This window comes from Anabrus simplex, chromosome 5, assembly GCF_040414725.1.
Source record: "Anabrus simplex isolate iqAnaSimp1 chromosome 5, ASM4041472v1, whole genome shotgun sequence".
NCBI lineage: Eukaryota > Metazoa > Arthropoda > Insecta > Orthoptera > Tettigoniidae > Anabrus > Anabrus simplex.
This window is the reverse complement of record NC_090269.1, coordinates 372,577,927-372,602,958: the sequence shown is the minus strand read 5'-3', so window position 1 is coordinate 372,602,958 and position 25,032 is coordinate 372,577,927. Positions and strand designations below refer to the sequence as shown.

General features: G+C 38.2%; 1 protein-coding gene across 3 annotated transcripts in view; it reads right to left on the bottom strand.

The window, feature by feature from the left end:
- Nucleotides 1–25,032, bottom strand: part of LOC136874939 (zinc finger protein 723) — a 143,812-nt gene that overhangs the window by 101,721 nt on the left and 17,059 nt on the right. For all 3 annotated transcript variants that reach the window (XR_011018287.1, XM_068227678.1, XM_067148650.2), the window contains exon 2: nucleotides 4,867–4,947. Coding sequence is in view for 2 of the 3 variants with exons in the window: in XM_068227678.1 (XP_068083779.1) it covers nucleotides 4,867–4,929 (63 nt within the window). In the remaining variant the exon portion in view is untranslated. The remainder of the gene's footprint in view (nucleotides 1–4,866; nucleotides 4,948–25,032) is intronic.

The following is a 25,032-nucleotide window of genomic DNA, read 5'->3' as shown; positions in this document are numbered from 1 at the left end:
GACTTGCATCCTATTAAACTAAGGTCTAAAGGGACATGTTTCGCCCTTTAAAAGGGCATTTAAAGATAAAAATTTCATTGTTCCGTATTGAAATTATTGATGTTAAAAATTAAATAACTGGAAAGGAGGTTCAACCTATTCAATACTCAAAAGAAAGAAACGTAGCAATCACATTTCTATTTAAATGGGACCGGTTTCGACCTTAGTCTAGGTCATCATCAGCCATAAAAAACATGTAAAATGTTTATGAATGTTGGAGGTCAGTTATAATCTGTTGTTTAAAAATGATTTTTTCTTGTATAAGAAACGAATTTCGTTTTTTAACCAAATTTTGTTGGTTATTTTTTGGGTTTTTAACATGTGAGGAGAAGAAATGTTTTTTCTGGTACAACTTTGAAGAAATTTGGGGGTAAGATTGTAGGATATGCATTGTTTCAGGAAGTCGATGTCTTTTCCTAATTTAGCGATCTTGATCTTAAGGCCCATGTAAGAGAAGGCTTTTTATTTAGCTTGGTTAGCTTGTGCATTTAAAGATAAAAATTTCATTGTTCCGTATTGAAATTATTGATGTTAAAAATTAAATAACTGGAAAGGAGGTTCAATGCACAAGCTAACCAAGCTAAACAAAAAGCCTTCTCTTACATGGGCCTTAAGATCAAGATCGCTAAATTAGGAAAAGACATCGACTTCCTGAAACAATGCATATTCTACAATCTTACCCCCAAATTTCTTCAAAGTTGTACCAGAAAAAACATTTCTTCTCCTCACATGTTAAAAACCCAAAAAATAACCAACAAAATTTGGTTAAAAAACGAAATTTGTTTCTTATACAAGAAAAAATCATTTTTAAACAACAGATTATAACTGACCTCCAACATTCATAAACATTTTACATGTTTTTTATGGCTGATGATGACCTAGACTAAGGTCGAAACCGGTCCCATTTAAATAGAAATGTGATTGCTATGTTTCTTTCTTTTGAGTATTGAATAGGTTGAACCTCCTTTCCAGTTATTTAATTTTTAACTTTAAAAGGGCATCATCAGCCTTTTTACACTCATGCTAAAGATAAAAATCAGGATCCTGATTGTCGGTATAAGAAAAAAATATATAAAATGAGAATAAAAATTAGAATTAAAGGGCGAAACATGTCCCTTTAGACCTTAGTTTAATATGATGTAAGTCCTAACTTTGCAAATATCATTTGTATTGAATAGGTTGACTAATGAAATTTTAATAATCTTAAATTGATCATGACATTTCTCAATCAAATTACACGAGCTATAAAAAGGGAGACGAGCCCCAGTAAGTCAGTCAGTATTGGACTTGGAGTCAGAGTTGGGCTCCATGTGGGAGTCATTGTTAGAGTTAGCGACAGTTAGGCTCCGAGGTGGAGCTAGTGTGACACTCAGTGAGTTGGGATTCAGTGGCTGGGCTGAGGGCGACAGAGGTGTTGGCTGTCACTAGTGTCCCACCGAAGTCTGAACCTGGAGCTGTTGTTATGGTGTCGGAGTGTCCAGTGAGTAGCTGCATGGGAGACAGCGTACGGGACAGAAGACTCTGTGTGTGTGTGTGTGTGTGTGTGTGTGTGTGTGTGTGTGTGTGTGTGTGTGTGTGTGTGTGTGTGTGTGTGTGTGTGTGTGTGTGTGTGTGTGTGTGTGTGTGTGTGTGTGTGTGTGTGTGTGTGTGTGTGTGTGTGTGTGTGTGTGTGTGTGTGTGTGTGTGTGTGTGTGTGTGTGTGTGTGTGTGTGTGTGTGTGTGTGTGTGTGTGTGTGTGTGTGTGTGTGTGTGTGTGTGTGTGTGTGTGTGTGTGTGTGTGTGTGTGTGTGTGTGTGTGTGTGTGTGTGTGTGTGTGTGTGTGTGTGTGTGTGTGTGTGTGTGTGTGTGTGTGTGTGTGTGTGTGTGTGTGTGTGTGTGTGTGTGTGTGTGTGTGTGTGTGTGTGTGTGTGTGTGTGTGTGTGTGTGTGTGTGTGTGTGTGTGTGTGTGTGTGTGTGTGTGTGTGTGTGTGTGTGTGTGTGTGTGTGTGTGTGTGTGTGTGTGTGTGTGTGTGTGTGTGTGTGTGTGTGTGTGTGTGTGTGTGTGTGTGTGTGTGTGTGTGTGTGTGTGTGTGTGTGTGTGTGTGTGTGTGTGTGTGTGTGTGTGTGTGTGTGTGTGTGTGTGTGTGTGTGTGTGTGTGTGTGTGTGTGTGTGTGTGTGTGTGTGTGTGTGTGTGTGTGTGTGTGTGTGTGTGTGTGTGTGTGTGTGTGTGTGTGTGTGTGTGTGTGTGTGTGTGTGTGTGTGTGTGTGTGTGTGTGTGTGTGTGTGTGTGTGTGTGTGTGTGTGTGTGTGTGTGTGTGTGTGTGTGTGTGTGTGTGTGTGTGTGTGTGTGTGTGTGTGTGTGTGCGTGCGTGCGTGCGTGCGTGCGTGCGTGCGTGCGTGCGTGCGTGCGTGCGTGCGTGCGTGCGTGCGTGCGTGCGTGCGTGCGTGCGTGCGTGCGTGCGTGCGTGCGTGCGTGCGTGCGTGCGTGCGTGCGTGCGTGTGTGTGTGTGTGTGTGTGTGTGTACACACTTCTGTGGATTGAGGACCGCCGTGAATCAGCGATTGAAGCAGTTATTGTGAGTGTGAGGATACTTGGACATGTGTTAATATTCGCTGTAAATATAGAGATGGATGATCCACCTAGTCAATACAATGTGTTAATTTTTTAAAAATATATATTTACCGTTCACATTTACATTATATCTAGTACATATTTTGAGAATATGCACATTCTCTTTTTTAGCTAGTTAAGTTAAAATTCGTGTATACAATAAAACCTAGTGAAAATGGGGGTCCCCTTTAAGAAATCTAAAACTATGACAAGTACAATGTAACATGTTAAAAATTGATGGATGGTGGCATGGAATTAAATTCCATCTTGTCATGTACAATAAAACACAGTAGAATAATGTCTATATGAATAAAATGTTGAGCACTGGGTCCTGTTGTGGTGTGACTTCAGTGTGTCCTTGGTGTTCCAATACTTTCTTGTAAAACTCAAGAAGGGTGATATTAAGAATAATATAAAATGATATAAAACCTTGTTGTCAAGCCAGTACCCTTCGTTAATATGTGTTTATGCAGCAGGTTGATATGAACTTTATATGGTCAAGTCGTTGAACAACTTCAGTTGTGTTTATATCCCATTGACAGTCGTATGACAGCCTTGAGCACCACTTATATTATATTATGAATTTTACAAGAAAGTAATGGAACACCAAGGACACAGTGAAGTCACATCACAACAGGACCCAGTGTTCAACATTTTATTCATATAGACATCACCCTGCTGTGTTTTATTGTATATGACAAGATGGAATTTAATTCCATGCCACCATCCATCAATTTTTAACATGTTACATTGTACTTGTCATAGTTTTAAATTTCTTAGAGGGAGCCCCCATTTTCACTAGGTCTTATTGTATACACAAATTTTAACTTAACTAGCGAAGAAGAGAATGTGCATATTCTTGAAACATGTACTAGATATAATGTAAATGTGAAAGGTAAACATATATTAAAATAAAATAAAAATTAACACATTGTATTGACTAGGCGGATCATCCATTTCTATATTTACTGTGATTAAGTCAATACGGACCCAATACTGGCCATTATGGTCAAGATTATTAATAGTTAATATTCGCTGTCGTGAGTATCGTCCTGATGTTGGATACTGTTGAGCTGTTGCTGACTGTTGTTCACTTCATGTGATTGTGTGAAGTACTGGACTATCATTGGAGTTCGAACCAACGAACAGTCGTCTTGTGTTGTATAGCCAGGGGTGCTGTGTTCAAATCCAGTTGTCTACGCACAGCTGCTGTACGAGGTGACTGGACTTTTGGGAATGTGAAAGTAAGGATTACAGACGTTCCCAGGTAGCAGCCGCCCGGGACTCCCGGGTGTGTGTACAGAAGAGAGATTTGTAAATAGACTGGTAATTAGTGTGTGGCCATTCATAACTGGTTAGATATTGTTTGTGTTTAATTATGTGTGTGTGCATTTATTAGGCCATCCTGAAATAGAGTAATCAAACAGAATGAGTTTTATATTTATAACAACATGAAATAAAGATCCATAATACTGCCCTGTGGGACCCCACTCTTAATCGTTCAAACAGACTTCTTGTGAATTCTGTGTATCCAGAAATGGTTTCCTATTTCTTAAGAACTACAGGAAACTTTTTGATATTATTTCCAGTGTTTATCAATCCAGTGTTCAGAATAGACAAGCTATGAATAGCCACAAGAACAATTTCCATGTGGGTGAAGCTGCAGGTAAAAGCTAGTAGGCCTAATGATAAATGTCTTTCAATAACTGGTAAACAGATTCCCAAAATGCTTGAGGCACTATTTAAAAATAACTTCAAAGTCTACTAATAACACACTAAATAGATATTGCTCAGCTTTTTCATGACAAAAACAAAATTCCCATTGTTCTGTTTGGTAGACAAACAATTAAAAAGTGCTTACTAAAGGTACTGAATCAATATGCGTTAACATGACGAGAAATGCTTACTATGGGTACAGAATAAATATGCATAACATATGACAAGAAATAATGCTTAAAAGTATTCTCTCAACCGAGCAAGTGGCTATGTGGTTTAGGTCATGTAGCTATTAGCTTGCATTCAGGAGATAGTGGGTTTGAACTCCACTGAAAATGGTTTTCTGTTATTTCCTATTTTCACACCAGGCAAATGCTGGGGCTGTATCTTAATTAGGCAATGGTCATTTCCTTCCCACTCCTAGCCCTTTCCTATCACATCAACGCCATAAGACCTATCTGTATTGGCGCAATGTAAAGCAGATTGTAAAACAAAAATGTATCTACTCTCCATCACTCACCATATTTAAAGGCTTCCCTGATTCGGGCAGAGTTTCTTCTGTATCTTGCTGGTTTTCTGTCATCACAGTCAGCCTTGTAAGCTAGAAAACCACAAGAACCAACCAAAAATTAGAGAAAAGGATAAAATGTTGGCAAACACTTCAATATTAATCAAAACTGATCATATGACATGCTTTTAGAATTATCCCGAAGAATAATAAGTATGAAGCAAATGTAACATGTACTAAAAAAAAAGACCCTGCAAATTTCAATGAAATGTTTTCTGTAAATGTAGAATGTCAAAGTCAACAAGGACAAACCAACATTTCCAAAATTTTGCAGGAAATAATACTGACACTTGATGCTAAGGGGATAGAGCTTTTATTTTGTGGGTTGCTTATGAGCATTTGAGTCCAACATTAACAGTCCATCCACCTATCACTATCACATCATATAATAACTGGACCAGTTAAGTTCTTGAGACCCACAAAACCAACACATTCTTTCCCAACGCTACAAAAATGTCCAATAATTTGTACACAGCCAGAGAGCCAAGGACACTCTTTACAATTCTGGGGTTTAACACTTCTGTTATTCAAAGGTATGAACGTTGAGTATTAAGCCTGAAGCCTGACTGGATCCTCAACAGATCTGCCATCAGGAGGGTGTGGCTATTATGCAAAAAAATTTCAGATAAAATTTTTAAAAGACCTGGGGACATATTTTAGCAATTGAAACTATTATTACAGAGGTATTTATATAAAAAGAGATGCCACATTGCCAGTACTATTTCTTACTAATGCAACATTACAACGGGCTGAGACCAATACATCCACCGTCAATTAAGCATGGCAAAAACAGAGCTGAAATGAGCAATGATTTCAACACAACTTTACTGAAGGCCATAATGGTCTATCGTTACGCATGGCGTCAGACTGGGAGCAGACGGTGATGCTGTCGCTCTTTACATCACGTGGTGTGGAAATATTTGCAGTTTTATAATATCCAGCCTGTTGTGTTCAGTCCAATTATTTGAAACAACTAAACATGTGCCTTTAAACAATAATAGTTGTACCACATGCAGAGAAAATAGTTGAAACTTAAAACATTACTCATGGAACATGCTCAAATTTGTAGGGTATATTACTTCCCTAATTAATTTCCGCACAAGTTTCACTACCAATCGTTATTGAAGGCGATACAGCTTTTTCATATGTTCTGCAGTTACCACATTACCATTTACCTTAAAATTCTGCTCAAGTGCTGTGATCTTACATTTTTTTAATACATGGCTACGGTCAAAACAAAAAAAAAAAATAGGCCTGCTGGGATCTAATGGGTGCTGAATTTGATGTACAAGGTCTGCCTCCTTCTTTTCTGTACAAGGAGTGAAACATGTTGACATTCACTTGACAGTTGTCTGTCGCAATTCTGTAGACTTGAAATCCACAGTCTTCAAAAACTTGTAACGCCTTCAGCGTTAATTTGACTAGCTGATCTCCTGTCAGGCTGTGTGTAAAATAATATGACACAAGAATTTTGTATTGTGTGGAAAAATCTTTGAACAGAAGGCAGAGCAATTTATGAGCAAGCTTGTCTTCAATACCGATGGCATCTCTTTCTACAGCAGTCATTCCAAGAAGCATATCCAAATTCTTGTCATAGACCAGCTTTGATTTTATTGTCATCTCATCTACAATGAGAGAACCAACCTTTTCGTTATTATGCTTTAAGGATTTCTTTCCTACAATCAGACGGGCGTACCAAAGATGTAATTCCTGTTTCGCCTCTGGAATGGCCAATGTAAGTTTTTATAAAGTCTTTTTGTGTGGTAGGTGCAAAATATTAAGAACTTTCTGGAGCCTGTAGCCTGTGGATAACCTGTTGGACAGTACTGTAAAATGCAGACCTTTATAGTATTCTCTCAGAATTTATACTTTTGCTAATAAAAAACTGACTCTGCTCAATCAAGAAATTTACTTTTAAATAGCCTTGTTCAGCTAGTTGTGTAATTTTATTTAGTTGATTGTCAAGTCCATGATGCATCCTTTCTTTAAAGTGGTAATAATATTTTTCTGCTTCATTATAAGTGTCCTTTGTTTCCTACATTTTCTAATATTCTTTACAGTTTCAAACCTACTTTAGTGCTGTATAGTTTAAGTTCAATAGAACACTCCAAATTCTAAAGCCCCTCTTATGAAAATGATTTCTGCTTCAGATTTCACTCTTAGCAAATCATGGAAAGAGAGGGTCAAGAAAACTACATCTTATTCTATCTCAGTCTCCTTGGTTGATACGAATCCCAAAATAGAAACAGAAAGACTGAATTTCATTAGGCACAACCAAAGTAAACTGCAACTGGAAAATGATGTACACCTGCAGGACACCACATGCAAAGGAGGTGGGGAAGTTTCTGATCTTGGTAAGATGTTTGTGCTACCTTCAAGTTTTACTGGTGGACCCCATTACATGCACAAGCAGACTCAGAATGCTACGACATATACATGGCACTATGACTGTCCTGATCTTTTCAACAAATTTACATGTAACCCAAACTGGACCAAGATACAAGACGTCTTAAACGTCAGACAAAATCCCCAAGACAGACATGACATTATTGCTTGGGTTTCTCGTACAAAACTTAAAAATAGATGATCCATCTCTTGACTAAAAGATCTATTTTTAGTCTAAGTAGATGTTGCATGTATATTTTGTAGTGGCAGAAGTATGGTTTGCCTCACGCCTACATCTTACTGTGGCTTCCAAGACAGAATGATGCCTGCCCAAATCGACAGTGCCATAAGTGCTGAAATTCCTAACTCAGAATTTGATCCATAACTTCATGAAATCACATAGTCCATGGCGATTCATGGGCTGTGTGGAAATCTCAACAGTTCACAATGTCCACTAACCAAGGATATTCAAACTGCAGATGATGGCTGTCCCCACTACTGCAGACAATCTCATTCTGATGGCGGATTTATAGTCAATATAAATGGAGCAGACCTTGATAACCAGTGGATGATGGCGTACAATTCTGTCTCATCGTGACCTTCAAGGCCCAACTTAACGTTGAATTAATTAATTCTGTACAGTTGATAAAGTATATCTGCAAATATGTTAACAAGGGCAGAAATCAAGCAACGTTTGGCTTAGAGAACGAATGGGATGAACTTATTTTTAATGCTAATTGTTCAGGGCGTTGACCCATGTGGATCTTTTGCCCCTACTGGCACCATATTGTATGAACCTGCGTGTAATTGGAATGGCAGTAGTGTGGAATGTTGTGTGTGAGGAAAGGAAGATTAAGGACATCACAAACACCCAGTCCCCAAGCCAGGTATATTAATCATTACAATTTAAAAACCCTGACCCGGCCGGGAATCAAACCCGGGGCCGCCGCGTGACAGGCGGACGCATTGCTCTCTACACCATGGGGCCGGACCTGGATGAACTTACCATGTTAGTAGTTCTGAAGCTGCTTGGAGATATGCTTCCCTATTCATGAAAGATATCCTCCTGTCACGCATCTGTCTGTCCATCTCAAGAACAGTCAAAGAGCATGTTACAACCGAGAATGCTGCAGATAAAGTGCAAAACCTTCCAAAAATCAGTTCCTTAGAATTTTTGGAACTTTATAAAGTAGATGCTTTTGCAAGAGTGAAGAACAATAACTTTAGTTAGAAAAAACAGGGAAAGGCTGTTCCTGAACATCAAGGAGTAAAACAGGATGAAGTGACTGGTCGAGTATACATTCTACATCCGAATAATGCTGAATGCTATTACTTGCGACCCCTCCTTCATGAAGTTCGAGGGCCCACTGAGTGTAACGATCTCAAGAAAGTGTCAGGTGTGGTTCATCTTCCTTATCAGTCTGCTTGCCAAACATTGGATTTGTTGGAGGACAATACTCACTGGCATCACTGTCTAACCAACTTGAGCAGTTTGGTCTTCCTTGCCATCAAATAATCTAAATGAAGTTAGTGTCAGTCGCAGATACCTGAGATAAATTTCTTGCAATGTAGTACTTACTTTGTCAATCACTTTCTCTAAACATTGCTAAACTCAACACCAAACAAAATCAAGTATACCAAGTGGTCATCGATAGTGTTGGTTCAGATTCTGGATGGCTTTTCTTTCTTGACGCTCCAGGTGGAACAGGTAAAACGTTTTTGATAAATCTGTTGCTTGCCAGTGTAAGTAAAAGCAAGATAATTGCAATCTCAGTAGCTTCATCAGGTACAGCTGTAACTTTGTTAGACAATGGAAAGACCACATATTCTGCTTTCAAATTGCTTTTTAATTTTATTTTCTCTGAAACTCTTCTGATAATGCTACAGATAAAGTACAGAACTTTCCAAAAAACCTGTCTCTTCGAATTTGCAATTGTAAAGTAGATGTAATATTTCAGAACAGTGATACAATTCAGGTACTTATATAGAGTGCATATTTTATTTTATAATTGTATTGCCTCAGCTGCTGTGGGCAGACATTTGAATTTGACACCATCTGGCCGTCTTCTTGCCAATATCAACATCTTTTACTCTAGGCCTACTAGATGGCAGACAGAGTAAACAGGATCTCTCTTGGGTGTCTGTGGCTGAGATTTAATTAATTTTGTCGTGTAAACACTTAATGTGCCACCAGAGATCTTTTACATGGCGACATCATACGACATGGAGTGTCCAATGGACCTTTTTCTGCCCTTCAAAAAAGTGACTAGCTCTACCAAGTTTCAACCGCTATGTTTGGAAACGGATGTTGACACTCTGCCACTGATCCACAAAGGCAGCTAGAATGCAAGTTGATAGACTGGGAAGAGTGTACTATGGTTCACAAGGGAGGAATTGGAGCGTTAGACAGGAGTAGTAAACATTTGATGGATGGGATAACTGTATTATTGGCAAGGGACTTCCAGCAGACGCTACCTGTAACACCACAAGGCATACGCACCAATGGGGTAAAAGCCTGTCTCAAATCATCTTACCAATGGCCTGTAATCCAAGTCCTATCTTGCAAGTCAATATGAGGGCCAACCCCAAAGGCGATTTGAAAGATGAAGAGATTTCCTGCTTGAAATTAACGATGGAGGGTTAAAGAAAGAAGATAGAAAAGTCCACATTCCAGTAAATCGCTGTGATGATGTTAAAGATTTTAAAATTCTGTGTGACAAAAAAAGTCATGCGAAAAAATGAATTTGAAGAAAGTTCCGTAAATTTGTCTGGAATATATGTTTTCAAACCTGCTTGCCCAGTAAACAGTAGTTTATCGGGGATAGGAACATAATCTAAAAAATTAGGAAAATGTATGGTTGTGTGAAGTACTGTCACAACCACCTGTTGCCAATAAAACAATATCGAGAATACCACAGTCGTTTTTATGACGGTTGATATTTTCATCATCAGTACATTTACTTGAACTTTTACTTTCACTATACAAATATTTACCATGGTATATGAGTAATTCTCTTTCGACATCGCCATTTAGCAAAGAATAAGAAGCACCATGAGATCAGACAGCCAAAATGTAAACAAACAGTGGCTAGCATCATTCTTTTGTCTCTAGGTCAGCAATGCTAAGAGGATAAATACTTAGAGCAGCGCTATTGCAAAGACAATACCCTTGTAATTCCAACGGTGTGCAACAGATGGCGTTTGCATTCATTTTCAGCTACAATCGAAGAAATTAAAGAAAAGCTGCACAAGCCCAAGTATGAATTTGGGCTGACACCATGCAGCAGTAAAGGGGAGCCTGAGTACGCAGTAAGGCAGACAGCGAAGGAGTTAAGGAAAAGCTATTCTTAAGCCTAAGAATGACACCGCAGCTATGATTTCTTATTGGACCAACTTCCTACTAAGATGGTGAAGTACAAGTGGCGGAGATAAAGGACATGATAAACTATCCTGTAGAGTTCCTCCACACTTTAAATCCACCAGGTTTTCCACATCACAATCTCGGTCTGTAAGGTGGAGCACCTATAATGCTGCTATGGAATCTGATATCTCCTAAGCTCTGTAATGGTACCAGGCTGAGAGTGAAGTCTTTACGTAGCAACGTGATCGAAGCAACCACCTTCACAGAATGTGGTGCAGGAAAAACAGCTTTCATCCCTCAGAAACAGGCAGTCTCTCGCACGAACCCAGATGCTAGTAAAACTGTCGCCAGTCTTTTCAAGAAATCCTTGGACAAGAACCAAATGGCAGTTCCCTGTACTTGCGGTAAGGTATACATCGGCCAAACATGCCGGTCCATTGGTACCCTTATTAAGAAACATGAACGTAATATTCGTCTCAACCAGCCAGACAAATCGGCAATAGCTGAGCATGCTCTATCGTCGGGTTATGATGTCATGTTCCAAGATGTTCGAGCTCTTACCCACACTAGACATTACAGATCCAGGATTATAATACAGGAAGCTGTGGAAATACGTAGAAATCCTAACAATTTCAACAGGGACACTGGCTATCAATTAAGTAATACCTGGTTGCCAGCCATTAAGGATTTACGTAAGTAGTTCCCTTCCCTGTCCAGAAATTTCTTCATAGACTAGGGCTAGCAACACCGGAGTAGTATCCATGACCTGTCAAGGACTGTGTGAGATAGTAGTTCACTTCACCATGATTTCGGCCAACCCATACGCCCAGAGAAGGTATCAGTCTTTTCATCCATATCCCTCTAGAATCATCTTTCCATCTCGTTTGCCATCGTTGCATTAAGCGACTAAGAGCCAAAGCCTTTGCCCGTTTCCTTCCTAGCTCTCCTTGTGTGAGCCAAATTTCTTGTCTTTCGAAAGCCAACAAGTCAATAGGAGCTACTGCTGCTACTACTAGAATCGCAGGTTCCGATACTGTACGATATGCGCATGCAATTCGTAAAGCTGCTCTCCGTTGTACAGCTGCAATTCTTGTCCAATATTTAGCAATTTTTAAAGATTCAGCCCAAATTTCCGAACCGTATAGAAGTATCGATTTGACAGTCAACATGAGAAGCTGCCTTTTACTAGATTTCGAACCCTTGATATTTCCCACGAGTCTATTCAGTGCAGTCATGGTTTTTGCTGCCTTATCTGTTACCCGTTGGATATGGTCCCAATATGTAAGCTTAGTATCAAGCGTTACACCAAGATATTTTGTGCTCCTAGTTGTTTCGATGGCTACCTGCCCGATCTGCATTGGCACAACAGTATTAATCCTTTTCCTCGTTAGGAGGACAATTTCTGTTTTATGATCTGTGGGTTCTAACCTGTGATTTATCATCCATTTTTTAACACGTCGCATCACCTGATTCAGTTTAAATTGATCCAGCTCTAGGTTACGGGTTACTATCAGGGCAGTCACGTCATCAGCATAACCCACAAGTTTCACATCTTCTGGCATCTCCAGCCGTAACAAACCATCATACATGATATTCCAAATGTTTGGTCCAAGAATTGAGCCTTGCGCTGCACCACCTGTGAGCCGTTTTCTTCTCTGACCATCTTCTGTGTCGTATAATCGTGTACGATCTTTCAAATAGTCTCGCAGTATGTACATGAGATATTCTGGTAGCTTGAACGTTACTTGCAGAGCTTCCAAAATATCACTCCATCTTGCAGAGTTGAAAGCATTTTTAATATCTCGGATCACAAGAAGCGTCAGCTTTCTAGAGTAATGATTACCCATTTGAGCTCATTCTGCTGTCTTCACCACTTCCTTCACAGCATCTAGCATTGAGTGACCTCTGTGAAATCCATGTTGTTGGTCAGATAGGTCGCCAGCTAATCGAACTACTGAGAGTATTCTCGGCTGTAGCAGCTTCTCTAAACCTTTCCTGGCAGTGTCCAGCATACACAGAGGTCTGTAACCCCTGGTTTTCCCTTTACTGATCAAAACCAATCTAGCCATCTTCCAACGAAAACTGAAAATTCCCACTTTCAAACAGTGATTATATATTCTCAGCAGTAGTTGAGGACATAATTCAACTGCCACCTTTAGTACTTCCGCTGGAATACCATCTGGTCCCGGGGCTTTCTTATTTTTAAGGGAATTAATTGCTGTTATCAATTCTTCAGTTGTAAAAGGTGGTACATTATCTAGTTCTTTCTCGGCCTCATCATCAATCCTCTCTGCATGATCAGGAATAGTGTCTCTACTATTTCTTCCATGGTGTGTGGATCCACGATCGGGCTTGGGAGCATCCCGAATTTCTTCATAACGATTTTATACCCTAATCCCCATGGATTTTCATCCACTTCCTTAGACATTTCCCACCACTTGTCAGCTTTACTATTTTCTTCATAGTCTTATACTCTGCTGAGAGAGCTTCATCGTTGTGCCGTGCTCTTTGTGTCCTTCCTCTGAGTCGCAGGCATTGTTTCCTCAGCTCAGCAATTTCTTCATTCCACCAATAAGCTGGACGCTTGCCTCTCCGTTGTTTGATTCTGGTCATTGATGCGTCACATGCTTGCTGGAGGAGTCTCATGGTGTGTTCCACGCATTTATTAGCAATTATGCTTCTTTTGCCTCCGTGACATGTATCAATTCCACTCCATTCTGTATTACTTCATGAATTTCTTCTCTATCCATAGTGGCTACGTTCCATCTTTCTGGCTCGCGCGTGGTAATCCTTAGATGCAGAGTCTCTTGAAGTACACAAAAAATGATATACTGATGATCGCTTCCAGTATATTCTTCAATCACTCGCCATTCAGTTATCCTAGACGCAATGTCTTCAGAAGCAAAGGTTACATCTGGTATAGTTCCCTGACATCCTGGTCGCCGAATGGTTGGCACATTACCAATGTTGATAACCATTAATCCAAATCTGGGGGCCATCTCCAATATACGCCGCCCTCTAGAATCTATTTGAGGCATATTCCATTCCACTGCTTGAGCAATAAAGTCACCAGCAACAACTAGGTTAATAATAATAATAATAATAATAATAATAATAATAATAATAATAATAATAATAATAATAATAATAATTTTTTTTTTTTTTTTTTTTTTTTTTTTGCGAGGGATTGTGGAAAATCTTACATGAGACACTCGTGTAGGGTCCACACTCCATGAGTGTGTGGGATTCTTACCCACTAAAAACCACACACCCATTTTCCCATGATGTCTGTTTCTACCCCGGAACCGCTCTCGCATTACTTAAGGGAGTGTCGTGCTTTTAGTCATTCAGACTTCTTCTTCCTTCATTCATCTTTCACTGATGTTCAAAAGCATCCAAATCCCTCTTCTTCTGGCGCAGGATACTTTCTACATATTCTGTCACCCTATCCCAAGATTCCTGATTTCTCAGCATCACAAGCACAATATTATCTGGCGTCAGTACTTCCGAGTTCAGCTTCCACAATACTTCTTTCTGTCAACCAATGATCACACACGAAGAAAGTATGTAGGACGTCATCTATATCACGAAACTAAATGCACTTTGGACTGCTGGCTATGTTCAGTTTGCGAAAAAATTTACGGAAGTATCCGTTCCCTATTAGAAGCTGAGTAATATAGTAATTTACCTCACCATGAGTCCGTTCAATCCAATCATTTAGACACGGAATTATTCGCTTTGTCCATTTCCCTCGAGGATCATTTTCTTGTCTCTGTTTCCAGCGCTCCTTTCAACGGCTACGGGCTAACTTCTATGCACGTTTCTGTCCGAGTTCTCCTTGAGTACGCCAGATTTCCTGTCGTTCAAAAGCAAGTAAATCAATAGGCGCTACTCCAGCTATTGTGAGGATTGCAGGTTCAGATACCATACGATATGCACATGCTATTTGCAACGCTGCTGATCGTTGTACTGCAGCCATCATTCTCCTATACTTCCCTATCTTTAGTGATTCAGCCCATACCTCGGAGCCACACAGAAGTACTGATTGGACTGTTGACATCAGAAGTTGTCGTTTGCTAGACCTCGGGCCTTTAATATTGCCCATCAGTCGACTAAGTTCGGTCATATATTTCGCTGCCCTTTCTGTCACTCTCCGGATATGATGCCAGAATATGAGTTTGGTATCAAGCATAATGCCTAAATATTTCACACTATTAGTTGTTTCAATAGCTATCTCTCCAACTTGAAATGACACAATGGTCTCAATTCTTTTTCTTGTCAAAAGAACAATTTCCGTTTTATGATCAGCAAGTGTTAGTCTGTGATTATTCATCCATCCTTTTACCCTTCGTCTCACTTGATTCAGTTTAAGTTGCGCCAATTCCAGATTGCGAGTCACTATCAAGACAGCCACATCGTCAGCATAACCTTTAAGTGTTGTATCTTCAGGCATCTCTAGTCGCAGTAAGCCATCATAAGTAATATTCCAAAGGTCTGGGCCAAGAATGGATCCTTGTGCTGTACCAGCTGTAATATGTTTAGTCTTTTGCCCATCCTCTGTATTATACAGCAGTAAGCAGTCCTTCAAATAGTTTTTCAATATTCTCATGAGATACTCTGGAAGCTTGAATGTTTCTTGAAGTGCTTCCAACATGTCCGTCCATCTTGCTGAGTTAAAAGCACTCTTCACATCCAGGGTCACAAGAAGCGCCACTTTACTACGAGAATAATGATTGCCCATTTGTGTTCTTTTGGCAGTGTTCACTACTTCTAGTACTGCATCAACTGTCAAATGTCCTCTCCGAAAGTCATGCTGACGAGGTGACAAGTCCCCAGCTTGTTGAACTGCTGAGAGTATTCTGGGCTGTAGGAGCTTCTCTAAACCTTTTCCTGCAGTATCAAGCATACAAAGAGGTCTATACCCCCCCAGACTTCCCTTTGCTGATCAAAACTAATCGTGCCTTTTTCCATCGATTGCTAAAAATACCTCCCATGAGGCAATTGTTGTACAGTTCTAGCAGCAACTGTGAACAGAATTCTGTCCGTTATCTTCAGGACTTTGGCTGGTATACCATTGTAGTTCTTCTGTGGTGAAAAGCGGTATGTCAATTGGTTGCCTTATACCTTCATCAGTAATCCTCTCTGGATGATCAGGAAACAAATTATCCACTATTTCTTTCATGGTTTGCGGATCCATGGTTGGATTTGATAGCGCCCCAAGTTTCTTCAAGACGGCCTCATAGCCCAGTCCCCATGGGTCGTCATCTACTTCCTTAGCCATTGCCCACCATCTGTCAGTTTTACTTGATTGTATTTCGGAGTTCTTTCCTTGCTGATTTATATTCTGTCATGAGTGAGAAATCTTCCTGGCTACCTCTAGCTCTCTGTGCTCTGCGCCTTAGTCGTAGACGTTTCCTAAACTCCGCAATTTCTTCAGTCCACCAGTACGCTGGACGTTTACAGTTCACGATTTCCTTCTAGTCATAGATGCATCACAAGCTTGTTGAAGGAGCCGCATGGTGAGTTTGACACGTATGTTAGCCATTTCATTTCCTGTATAACCAGAGCATTTTCTTGATATGTCCTCCATTTCCCTATGTAGTGTATCAAGAAATTTCTCTTTATCTATACTGGCTGTATTCCATTGTTGGTTCAGTAAATTGCACGACATAGTCCTTAGAGGCAGTTTCTAGGAGCACTTCCCGTATAGTCCTCTGTCACTCGCCATTCAGCGATCTCGATGAAATGTCTTCTGATGCAAATGTAATGTCAGGTATTGTTCCCCTACAGCCTGGTCATCAAAAGGTTGGCACGTTTCCGACGTTGATGACTATCAAACCTGTCCTAGCAGCCATCTCCATTATACGTCGTCCTCTAGAGTCTGTATGTGGCATGCCCCATTCTAATGCTTGGGCATTGAGATCGCAACCACTAATCTGTTGTCCTTTCCCTGTAGTGCATCTTCAAAGCTATCCAGTTTTGTCTGAAAGTCACTCACAGACTCATTCGGAGTATCTCCAGCAACCACTAATCGTTGTCCTTTCCCTGTAGTGCATCTTCAAAGCTATCCAGTTTTGTCTGAAAGTCACTCACAGACTCATTCGGAGTAAAGCAACAGCTCACAAATGTTATTGTGTCAATCAGAACCCAAACAAATCCGTCTCCACACCCATAATCTCTAACCGTAAATTTTCTCACATCTGGTATCCAAATTGCAGCTGTCCCAAGGTTGTCTGCGAACCATCCTGGGTGATCCCTATTATGATACTGTTCGCTGAGTAATAGTAGATCTGCTACTTTCTTAAAGGTCAGCTGAGTCAAAAGATCGTTTGCTGTCCGACTTCTGTGCAAATTTACCTGAATGATTCGTATCATTTGTTTTTGATTTTAATCTCCTCAAGAGCTTGACGAAATACAACGCAGGCACCTGAGCCAGGTACGTGATTTTGTTTATTCTATTGTACGCCCCTGTATGTACAAATTACACATCGTGGATTTGATTTGCAGCCTGCTGCCTTATGTCCAGTTTCTCCACACTTGAAACAAAGCTTACTTTTGTCTGGGCCTTTGCAGATACGCTCATGATGTCCGTAAGAAAGGCATCGAAAGCAATGGGGTACCACAGTTCTTTTTCGTATCCTACAGTCGAGGCATTCTAGTTTGATTAGACCAGCTTCCAGAAGTTTCATAGCCGCTTTATCTTCCAGCTCTAGTATGACGAGTTTCTGCCCCCTGCTGTTCGACTTTGTGACTATAATTTTTATCTCACCATTGAAATTCCCCAAATCCCGCCTTACAGGATCTTCTACATCTACAGCAGTGGTAGCACCATCCATATCCTGAATTTCAAGTGTTGTTCGGGGAATCAGAGCTTTCACTTCACCATCTTGTCCAACGACTTCTCTCAGAGATTTATTAAATATGTTCCTATTTTCATTTTGCGTGGTTTTCTTAAATTCCAAAAGAACAGCACCCACTCTTGTTTTACGAATTGACAGAATATCTGTCCCGCTTTCTTCTGGCTTCACTTTACTCCGAATTTCTCTCAAAATATCTGCATAAGCCTTACCAATCATTGGTGTGATGAGGACAGCTTCTGAATGGCTCCGTGGTTTGGCGTGATCTTGTTTCCTCTTCTTTCCACTTTCTGTGGCTGCATCATAATCATTTCTATCAGTTTCTGGTTGCATACTTTTTATTTCATCGTTCTTCTTCTTTTTCTCTTTGGGGGAACTTTTATGCATTCCATCTCATCTTTCTTCTTGGTTGTCATTGATAGTGATGTTTTAGTCAGCTCCAGCTCTTTTACAGTTGTTGATTTTTGTTCTAATTGCTCCCTTGTCTTCTTCCAAGACATTCTGCAAGTTCCTCCCGCATCTAGAGCTTCCTCCAATTTTGCCAGGCCGTTCTGAATTTCCTTCTTCAGATTCTTCAAAGGAATTGCCATGAAACTTTTTAGCAATGCTCTTACGATCTCAAGATGCTTGATATTCTGTTATTTGCTGATTTACATCAATCTCATTTCCGGAATGCTGAATGCTTTCCATTGATGTAAGAGATACATCCTCATCGTCGTACAGAATTCCTATCTCTGACATTATGTCAGCGCGGGAGTCTAACTGGCCGTGACTTAGATCTTGGCGATGGGTCTTGCCTTTGGTGTCTTATGTTCTTTGAAGTAATCTTATATAACCTATAATTCAGTTTACTCTAACACGTATCTTTAATTTCTTGACACAGAAACCACCGAATATAATTATCAAACTTATAATCAGGAGTGAGGGTAATTAATCATCACTTATACCGGTACTCACATTCTAATCAAATATATTACTAATTACTAGGGCTCGGATGTTTAGGAAAAGTCATATTTTTTTCTTTGTCTCTATTTTCTTGCCTGATTGGATTTTGGTGCAAATCAGGTAAATATAGTCACATTGTCATATAAATGCATATTTTGGCCATTTTTCGTCATAAGGTCATATTTTGAGCTATTTTCGTAGAAATGTCATATTTCGGTCATATTTTGGCGGTTTTTGTTGAGAGCTGTAGCTGTGCAAAATCATCTTCAACTTACTGAATGCGAACAAGTGTTCACAAAACATGAATCTTGTCATACACTTCAATTCCACCCACGGAGAAGAATGAAAAACGTATGCGAGTATGCACCATAGGCTCTGCCGCCCTACCGTAATGTATTGAAAGACATCTACTTAATTCGTTTCGTGGTATTCAAATTAAACTTTAACGCATTTGAATAATATTAATGAACTCTGGGCTTAAACGTTCCAAAATATTTTTAAAAAGTAGATTAATTTTTAATTTCTAACTGCTAAAGATGTATATTCAGAAAATCAATATGAAAGTAAGAATAAATACAAATATGTATCAAAGGAATTGCTGTTTCGATTTATAATTTATTTTCAAATGACCATATTTAGAGTTATCATTTTCGGGTCATATTTTGTAATTTTTGCATCATATTTCATCACTTTTGAGGTCATATTTCGTCACATTTGAGGTCATATTTGCTTGCTTATTTGGGCTATTGTTAGGTCTTAAACATCCAAGTCCTAGTAATTACCAATGAAAGCTTCAGTATAAGCACGCACAAATATTCGCTGACCTTATCGCTTTGATGGCATTAATAATAATAATAATAATAATAATAATAATAATAAAAGGAGATTCCAAATACAAAAATTCATGTCTTTAAACTGTTCAGTTTTTAAGATATAGATACATACATTTTAAAAATTCACCCCCATTTTCACCCCCTTAGCGGTGGAATATCCAAAAATCCTCCCTTAGTAAGCACCTACATTGTAATATGAATGTATCTCCAAAATTTAATTTCTTTATGTCCAGTAGTTTTGGCTCAGCGATGTATCAGTTATATTACATATATAGATCAGCAGTTACCTGCAGTTTTGTTTGGTGTTGAGTCTGCTGCATTAACTACAGCACCACTGAAACCTAAGTGCTTCTATCATTAAGTCGATGACACATTTTCGGTCTGGCCACATGAAAGGGAAACATTAAATGAATTTTTGGAGCACCTAAATTCCATTAACAGTAAGATGAAGTTTGCAATGGAAGTAGAAAATGAAGGTAAAATACCTTTTCTTGACGTGTTAGTATACAAGAAGAATGATGGTACACTAGGCCATGCAATGTACAAGAAACTAACACATTCTGAAAGATACCTTCATAAGTCCTTACATCACCACTCCTCCTAAAAACCAGCTCTCTTACGAACGTTATTTACTAGGGTGAATAACGTTGCATACGCTGATAACCGCTCGAGTGCATTATTTTTATTTAATGAAATACTTCCTCTCATGCAGAGGCTGCCTTGCGACAAAGTATACTTTTACATTTATTTTTAGAAGAGAAATAGATATTCTGTACTTGAGAAATGTTGAAGGTAACTAAATTGTAACAATGATTTCTTAGAATTATCAGTGAGCCCCTTATGGCTATGATGACAATCACCCGTAATGTTGTAACTGGCAGAGACATCTGTTTCCAGAAATTAGCAGCAAAAACTGAAACATCCATGAAGAAAATTGGCTATACATGAGGAGACATAGCATGAGATGTGAAGATCAAGGAACCTAACAGGGACAGAATCAACCAGGACTACAGTAAAAAGTATTCCTTCCTTACGTGGCAGGTATAACTGACAGAATAGGGCGCATTCTTAGGAAGTACAATATAATTCCAGTTTCCACCAGAGATCGGAAGCTCAAATCCCTGTTTCGACCAGTCAAAGAAAAACCACATCTTGAAACACTGGGCGTGTATGAAGTTCCATGTGATTGTGGTTGCTCATATACTGGCATGATAAAAAGGGCTTGTTAGCACCAAGGTGAAAGAACTCATCAGGTCGGTAAAGAATGTCACTCTTTCATCCTCCACGAAGAATGGTATAAGCCAGTCTGTCATAGCAGAACATTTCTACAATACAGACCATGAAATCCTCTTTAACCAGGCGAAGGTCATCGCACCTGTAAAAGACTTCTATGCTCGACTTGTAAGGGAAGCCATAGAGATAGAGCTACGCCCAAATAACATCAACAGGGGAGACGGCTTCAAGTTATCAAATACATGGAGACCTGTCCTATAGAAATACATGCATAACACCATCATGGCACAGCGGGACGCATTCAAGGAACTGTCGACAGAGGGCGGTGAATCAGTAACTTCCCTCCCAACCACCACAGCACAGCACGAAGATCCTTGAGTCCACTCAGTAGGGTAGGCTGTGGATAGTACAGTCATGACTTCCACTTCCACGTCCTTTGAAGAATTTCTTTGCTCACTGTCGGAGGCAGAACTTCACATGGCCTGATGAAGGCCAATGTAATTTGGCCTTTATTAAATAAATATATATAGTGGCTTTAATCCATTATAATCATTATAAAATATCAAAGCCATTTTGACAGTGCTGATATAATTATTTTATTATTATTATTGATATATACAGTCGTATCAGCACACACGTTATTAAAACATAACCGGTTTTCGGACACTAAGGTCCATCATCAGTGTTAATATTTAAATTTAATTTCACATAAATGTGTTCGTCAAAATGAGTTTAAAAATGAGTTTAAATTTGTAGCCCTGTTGACATCAACTGTAAAATGAGAAAAAAGGAACCAAGTGTTAAAATTATGAAATCAATACATGTAAACTTACAATGTTGTTGTAAAAATTATGGACATACCATGTTAAGGTTGGCTTTCCTTCGTGCTCAGGCTGTTGGTCGAGTACTAACGAGCGTTCAGCTTTAACTACGGAACCGCACTGCAAGCACATGATGTTACGTCACCTCAAGGTTACGTAGTGAGCACCTGATGTTTACGTCAACTCAAGATTGTAAACAAGATGTTGCTTGCGACTGTTTCATTTAAAATTTTATCTGGTTCCCTAGTCTGCGCTAAAAATATCTCAATGTTTTCACGTGTATTTAATTCAAATCCATAATTACCTTTAAAAATTAACTTCATGTCCTTTTTGATCCCTAAAAAGCTATGGTTATTGTTATAAATGTGTTCCGCAAAAGCTGAATACTTGTTGTACTTTATTGCCTTAAAATGTTCTTGATATCTTTGATTTAAGGTTCGCCCGGTTCTACCTATATAAAACTTTTTACAGTCGTTACAAGTGAGCCTGTATACTCCCGAATTAGTATATATATCTTTTTTATTGACACTGTGTGCATTATATATATGTTCTGATATTTTATTTCTGGTTCGGAAAGCTGTTTTTAGTTGAAATTTCTTAAATATATTCCCGATTTTAAAAACTTGACTTCCAAAATATGTAAATGTCACAAATTTATTATGTTCATGGATTTTCTTTCTTTTCTCATGGTTTTTCTTTTTTTCTCCATTTTCTTTCTTACGTATAATATTGTCTATCATTTCTGGGTTGTAGCCATTTGCTTTAGCAATTTGTTTTATTATTCTAATTTCTTTCAGTTTGTTTTCATTACTCAAGGGAAGTTTTAGTAATCTACTAATGTAGCTGTTGTAAGCTGATTGTTTGTGAGTTCCTGGGTGGTTGGAATCTTTATTGATGGTAGTGATGGCCTGTGTGGGTTTCCTAAAAATATCGAAATCTATCCTATTGTTGGTTTTTTTGTTAATGTGAGGTCCAAGAAATTTAACTTTTTATCAATTTCTTTCTCCATAGTGAATTTAATGTTGCTGTCAAGCAAATTCAAACAACCCAGAAATGTTTCGGGAGTAATGAGGTCTCCATTTAACAATACTACCGTGTCGTCAACAAAACGGACCCATAATTTTATTTCTTTCTGATATGTGTTCAAAATGGTTTTCTCAAGATTATTTAAATAAATATTGGCTAAGAAACCTGATAGTGGGCTCCCCATTGGTAAACCTGTGTTTTGCTGGTAGTACTTCCCGTTGAATGTAAAGTAATTATTTTCTAATATTAGAGTTAATAAGTTTATCGTTTCATTAATTTCTATGTGACTTAGTCTGTCTTGATTCTTTAAGTTTTCTTCTATTAGGTCTATGGTCTCTTTAATAGGAATATTGGAATACATGTTGGTCACGTCATATGATACCATTACAGTTTCTTCGTTTATTTCTGTTGATTGTATTTTGGAAATAGCTTCTAAAGAATTCGATATTGAATTACTATTTTCTAGTGTAATGTGGTTTTGTAAGTGTTTAAGTAAATATTTTGATAATTGAAATGTGGGGCTGTTACGACAATTAATTATAGGTCTAACAGGGTAATTCTCTTTGTGAATTTTTAGGAGAGACTTTAAAGTTGGGCATCTTGGGTTCATCAGGACTAATTTTTGTTTCTCTTTTTCATTTATTATGAACTGTGTGTCCTTTAGAGTTTCTTTTATTTTTGTGTTTAAGTTCTTGGTGGGGTCCTTCTTTATTTCCTTTATGCCATTTGTTTCTATGAAATCAATTGTTTTTTGGATGTAGTCGTCTTTATTTATGATAACTGTGACGTTACCCTTATCTGCTTTAGTTACAATCAAGTTATTATTTTTGATTTTAGTTTTTAGATTAGTTATTACTTTTTGTTGTGTATTACTTTCTTTATTTTCTGTAATAGGTTTGTTTTTGATGTTTTCAATTTGATTTGCTACTAAGTGTCTTACAGTTTTTTTTTTATTGTCAGGGACTTTTTGGATAGCTGATTCAGTTTCTGTTATTAGTTGTTTTAATGCGGCATTGTTAATGTTTTGTTTAAAACTGTGTTTGTAACCTAGTTTTAATAGGTTGGTTTCATTTTGGGTTAAAGGTGTGTCCGAAATGTTGACAACAGGTTCACAAAATTCGTGTTCAGTTAAATTATTGGAATCATCACGTGTATATTTGTTCTTAAGTTTATTTAATTTATTCTGAATTAAAACAACTAATAACAGAAACTGAATCAGCTATCCAAAAAGTCCCTGACAATAAAAAAGAAACTGTAAGACACTTAGTAGCAAATCAAATTGAAAACATCAAAAACAAACCTATTACAGAAAATAAAGAAAGTAATACACAACAAAAAGTAATAACTAATCTAAAAACTAAAATCAAAAATAATAACTTGATTGTAACTAAAGCAGATAAGGGTAACGTCACAGTTATCATAAATAAAGACGACTACATCCAAAAAACAATTGATTTCATAGAAACAAATGGCATAAAGGAAATAAAGAAGGACCCCACCAAGAACTTAAACACAAAAATAAAAGAAACTCTAAAGGACACACAGTTCATAATAAATGAAAAAGAGAAACAAAAATTAGTCCTGATGAACCCAAGATGCCCAACTTTAAAGTCTCTCCCAAAAATTCACAAAGAGAATTACCCTGTTAGACCTATAATTAATTGTCGTAACAGCCCCACATTTCAATTATCAAAATATTTACTTAAACACTTACAAAACCACATTACACTAGAAAATAGTAATTCAATATCGAATTCTTTGGAAGCTATTTCCAAAATACAATCAACAGAAATAAACGAAGAAACTGTAATGGTATCATATGACGTGACCAACATGTATTCCAATATTCCTATTAAAGAGACCATAGACCTAATAGAAGAAAACTTAAAGAATCAAGACAGACTAAGTCACATAGAAATTAATGAAACGATAAACTTATTAACTCTAATATTAGAAAATAATTACTTTACATTCAACGGGAAGTACTACCAGCAAAACACAGGTTTACCAATGGGGAGCCCACTATCAGGTTTCTTAGCCAATATTTATTTAAATAATCTTGAGAAAACCATTTTGAACACATATCAGAAAGAAATAAAATTATGGGTCCGTTTTGTTGACGACACGGTAGTATTGTTAAATGGAGACCTCATTACTCCCGAAACATTTCTGGGTTGTTTGAATTTGCTTGACAGCAACATTAAATTCACTATGGAGAAAGAAATTGATAAAAAGTTAAATTTCTTGGACCTCACATTAACAAAAAAACCAACAATAGGATAGATTTCGATATTTTTAGGAAACCCACACAGGCCATCACTACCATCAATAAAGATTCCAACCACCCAGGAACTCACAAACAATCAGCTTACAACAGCTACATTAGTAGATTACTAAAACTTCCCTTGAGTAATGAAAACAAACTGAAAGAAATTAGAATAATAAAACAAATTGCTAAAGCAAATGGCTACAACCCAGAAATGATAGACAATATTATACGTAAGAAAGAAAATGGAGAAAAAAAGAAAAACCATGAGAAAAGAAAGAAAATCCATGAACATAATAAATTTGTGACATTTACATATTTTGGAAGTCAAGTTTTTAAAATCGGGAATATATTTAAGAAATTTCAACTAAAAACAGCTTTCCGAACCAGA